Here is a 5,004-nt window from a genome sequence, read left to right on the forward strand (position 1 = left end):
AAAATAGTTACTAACTTACTTACTATACTTACTAACCCAAGTTAAGAATTTAGACTTTGATACACTTTTAGTTTTGCTAGCCATATGCAATCAACCATGAAGCCATACAGATTCTAGTCTTTCTAGTCTCAAACATGACTCCGTTTCTCTGCTCCTAGTGACCCAGGCCTTTGTTACCTCTTGCCTGCAGGATTGCAGCATTCTCATTGCTGATTTTATCTTTTGATTTTGATTTGTTCCAGTACAACCCACACACCGTGGCCAGAGGAAGCTCAAAAGCACGATTCTTACCATGTTGCTGTTCTACTCAAAATCCCTGAGCAGAGGGATCATGGCATGAGGCCCCGTTAGGGTGCTTATCTTTCTGTCTACCTCTCTGTCTCTCACTCTTATGGAATAAATGAAATAATTAAAATAAAAAGATTGGAGGATTAAAAGGAAGGAAATTGTGGCCCAGCTGCAGTAATACACAGGTAATGCCACCACTTGGGGTGTGAAAGCCACATGGGTGTTCCAGTCTGATTATTTGGGCAACCTGAATACCCTGAGTACAGCTGTACTTGTACTCTCTGGCTAAGTAGGAGGCTGGGGCAGGAGGGTTGCAACACAGAAAGATATCCTGCCAAGGACTTCCTTTCTCTTTCATAAAGAAAAAAATAAATAAAAGGAAGATAATTATGACATATTTTACAACATTGATGAACCTTGAGGATGTTATTAAGTGAAATAAGTCAGTCACAAAAACAAAGGACCAGCAGTTAGCGTAGTGGCTATGTCGCTGGAGTAGTCGACCGCAGTTCGAGTCCTGGACCCGGTGGCTTAAAACGCATACTGGGAGCATGTGCATGCGTGCCCAAGATCCCGAGAGGAGAATGGAGGAGAAGGGATTGCGGCATGGCCATCCCCACCCCCGGGGGTGATTTCTCGCTTTCTGTCTCTCTCTCTTTGTCTGTCTGGTGAGCACATGCACCCTATAGCAAAAACCTCTAAAAAAAAAAAAGTACTATGTGGTTCCACTTATGTAATGTATAGTATAGTAAAAATCAGAGAGATACACAAGCTGGCCCTGTAGGCTAATGGTTAAGGCAGCTGGCTCTCAAATGGCTAACCACAGTTAAAATCCTGCCCTTGATGACTTGAAAATATTCTGTACGTGTTTTTGTGTGTGTGTGTGTGTGTTTCTTAAGTCCTGACAGGATGGAGAGAGGAAGAAGGGATTATGCTGATCATGCTGATCGCATCCCATTAAAGGGTGTTTTCTCCCTCTCCCTCTTTTTGTCCCTGGTGAGCACACATGCTCTGTGGCAATTCAGGAAAAGGGAAATATGGGGCCAGTAGGTGGCATGGTGGTTTAGGGGCTGGACTCCCACGTGGCTGACCATGGTTAGAGTCCCAGACCTAATGGCTTGAAAAATCATGCCAGGTGCATATGTATGTGTGCTCAAAATCTCTGGAGAATGGATTGTGGTATGGTCACTCCACGGGAGGGGGGGTAATTTCTCACTTTCCCTCCCACTGTCTGTCTGTCTGTCTCCGTTCTGGCAAGCATAGGTACCCTATGGCAAAAACCTCATAGGAAAAAAATAGGAGAAATGAAAAACATCATAGAGTGGGACCAGCCAATGGCATAATGATTACGTCACTGGACTCCCATATAGTTGACCGTGGTTCAAGTCCTGGGCCTGGTTACTTAAAAGTCACACCAGGGGGACCAGCAGTTAGCGTAAAGGCTATGTTGCTGGACTCCCACGTAGTCGACCACAGTTCGCGTCCCGGATCCGGTGGCTTAAAACTCACGCCGGACGTGTGTGCGTGCATGCCCAAGATCCCAAGAGGAAAATGGAGGAGAAGGGATTGCGGCATGGCCATCCCCCCCTGGGGGGTGATTTCTCACTTTCTGTCTCTCTGTCTCTCTCTGTCTGTCTGGTGAGCACACGCGCCCTATAGCAAAAACCTCTCCAAAAAGGGAACCAGCAGTTAGCGTAATGGCTATGTCGCTGGATTCCCACGTAGTCGACCGCGGTTCGCATCCCGGACCCGGTGGCTTAGAACTCGCACCGGGCGCGTGTGCGTGCGTGCCCAAGTACATGTGTGCATGCCCAAGATCCCAAGAGGAGAATGGAGGAAAAGGGATTGCAGTGTGGCCATCCTCCCAGGGGGTGATTTCTCACTTTCTGTCTCTGTCTCTGTCTCTCTAGCAAGTGCACACACCCTATAGCAAAAGTCTCTCTAAAGAAGCATAGAGATATAAAATAGAATAGTGCTTGTTTTGGGGGGGGCATTGGAAAGTTACTTTCTGTCAAGTTTCAGTTTTAAAAGATGTGGAGATAAATGGTACTAATGTTTTCTACATTTATAAATGATTTATTTAGAATTTTTTTAATTTGAAGAGAAAGCAACAGGGACCTCTGACGGTCTTGCCATACCTGCATCATCTGACAGCCTTCTCACCAGAGAGGATCATGGTTGTGCCCACCAGCACCTGGCATGTTCAGGTTGCCTGGGATCTGAAACCCAGGCCTCTCCATATGACTCCAGCATTGCACAGCAGCACCCTACCATCTGTGGCCACCATAGCTGGGCCTATAAGTGCACTTAATACCACTGAACTACATGAATATCACTTAATATGGTTAAGATGGGGACCAGCACATGGCGTAGTGGTGATTACATCACTGGATTTTCACATGACCCACTGTGGTTTGAGTCCTGGACCCAGTTGGTTTGAAAATCATGCCAGGCATGCCGTTCTGCACTACTGCACAAGGGTCCATACAATGTTGTTCTGCATTCCCCCTTGTATCTTTTTTTTTTTTCTTTTCTTGGAGAGGTTTTTGCTATAGGGCGCGTGCGCTCGCCAGAAAGACAGAGACAGAGAGATAGAAAGCGAGAAATCACCCCCAGGAGGGGTGGCCATGCCGCAATCCCTTTTCCTCCATTCGCCTCTCGGGATCTTGGGCATGCACACACACGCACCTGGCGTGAGTTTAAGCCACCAGGTCTAGGACTTGAACCGCGGTCGACTACATGGGAGTTCAGGGACATAGTTATTACGCTAACTGCTGGTCCCTTCCCCTTGTATCTTAAAGGGAAACTTCACAATGTTCGGAGCCCTGGATGTCCTGCAAATGAAGGAGGATGTCCTCAAATTCCTCGCAGCAGGAACCCACTTAGGTGGTACCAACCTTGACTTCCAAATGGAACAGTACATCTGTGAAAGGGAAAATGATGGCACCTACGTCACAAATCTGAAGAGGACCTGGGAGAAGCTGATGCTGGCAGCTCATGCCATTGTTGCCACCGAAAATCCTTCTGACGTCAGTGTCATGTCTTCTAGGAACACTGGGCAGAGGGCTGTGCTGAAGTTTGCTGCTGCCACTGGAGCCACTCCTATTGCTGGTTGCTTCACTCCTGGACCCTTCCTTAACCAGACCGAGGCAGCCTTCTGGGAACTGTGTTTTCTGGTGGTTTCTGATCTCAGGGCCGACGACCAGCCTCTCACTGAGGCATCTTGTGCTAACCCACCCACCATTGCTCTGTGCAACACAGGTTCTCCTCTGCACTGTGTGGACATCGCCATCCCATGCAACAACAAGGGAGCTCACTCGGTGAGTCTGATGCAATGGATGCTGGCCAGGGAAGTTCTGCACATGCGTGACACCATCTCCAATGAACACTCATGGGAGGTCATGCCTGATTTCTACTTCTACAAAGATTCTGAAGAGATTGAAAAGGAAGCATAAGCCACTACTGGCAAGGCTGTGACCAGGGAGGAATTTCAGGGTTAACGGATTATTCTAGATCCTGAGTTCACTGCTACTCAGCGTGAGGTCACAGACTAGTCTGAAGGCAGGTGCTCTCTATTCCCATCCAACAGTGCCCTACTTTGTTTTCTTTTTTTTGGAGAGGGTTTTCACTACAGGACACATGTGCTCGCCAGACAGTCAGAGACATAGAGACAGAAAGCGAGAAATCGCCCCCCAGGGGGGATGGTCACGCCGCAATCCCTTCTCCTCCATTCTCCTCCCGGGATCTTGGGCACGCATGCACACGCGCCTGGTGTGAGTTTTAAGCCACCGGGTCCAGGACGTGAACCGCGGTCGACTACGTGGGAGTCCAGCGACATGGCCATTACGCTAACTGCTGGTTCCCCCAACAGTTCCCTACTGAAGACTGGAGTTCTCAGCCTGCCACTGAAGTCTGGTCTGCAGGCCACTGAATGGGTGGAAACTACCACTGAGTGGTCTTAAACCTGCTCTTCCGCAGACTCTTATACAAAGTGGAAATAAAGTTTTAAGGAAAATAAACAATAGTTTATTTAAAAAGGAAGAAGGAAAGAGAAAGAAAGAAAGAAAAGGAAATCATGCCACGTGCATATGCACGTGTGCTCAAGATTTGAAGAACTGAAGAAGAGATTGCAGTGTGATCATTCCCTCAGGAGGTGATTTCTCACTTTCTGTTTCTCTCTTGTGAGCGTTCATGCCCTATAGCAAAAATCTTTCTAAAAAAAATTATATGTATTTTACCATGACAAAAAATAATTGGAAAAATTTAAAAGATGAGAGTCTTTTAAGTCTCATCTCAAACACTAGTTTCTTTGCCTTTCTACTCACTTACCTTGGGGCCAGCAGGTGGCTTTGTGGTTAGGGCACTGGACTCCCACATGGATGATCATGGTTTGAGTCCCATATCTGGCAGCTTGCTCTCTCACTTTTCATTGACCCCATCTGTCTCTGATGACTATAGCAAGTTAAAAATAATAATAAATTGGGGGCCAGTAGGTGGCGTGGTGATTAAGGGGCCTGGATTTACACATGGCTGACCACGGTTGGAGTCCTGGACATGGTGGCTTCCTTTCTCATTTTCTCTCTCTCTCTCTCACTCTGTCCCTCTCTGGTCAAATTAAAATAAATAAATAAATAAAAATAAAATAATAATAAATTAAATCACTCTTTTAAAAAAAAAGTTACTGAGATTCTATCCAACCACTTCCCACCACCACTT

General features: G+C 46.8%; 1 protein-coding gene across 1 annotated transcript; it reads left to right on the forward strand.

The window, feature by feature from the left end:
- Positions 1-3,101: 3,101 nt before the first annotated feature.
- Positions 3,102-3,743, forward strand: LOC102481135 (40S ribosomal protein SA-like). Its single transcript, XM_014583575.1, has one exon. The coding sequence runs from the start codon at positions 3,102-3,104 to the stop codon at positions 3,741-3,743; it is 642 nt and encodes a 213-aa protein (XP_014439061.1).
- Positions 3,744-5,004: the final 1,261 nt, after the last annotated feature.

This window comes from Tupaia chinensis, unplaced genomic scaffold (genome assembly GCF_000334495.1).
Source record: "Tupaia chinensis unplaced genomic scaffold, TupChi_1.0 Scaffold144346_1, whole genome shotgun sequence".
NCBI classification, from domain to species: Eukaryota; Metazoa; Chordata; class Mammalia; order Scandentia; family Tupaiidae; genus Tupaia; species Tupaia belangeri.

What these genes read in the sequence shown, in the direction of transcription:
- LOC102481135 (XM_014583575.1), top strand. Translation starts at nt 3,102, where the DNA reads ATGTTCGGAGCCCTGGATGTCCTGCAAATGAAGGAGGATGTCCTCAAA.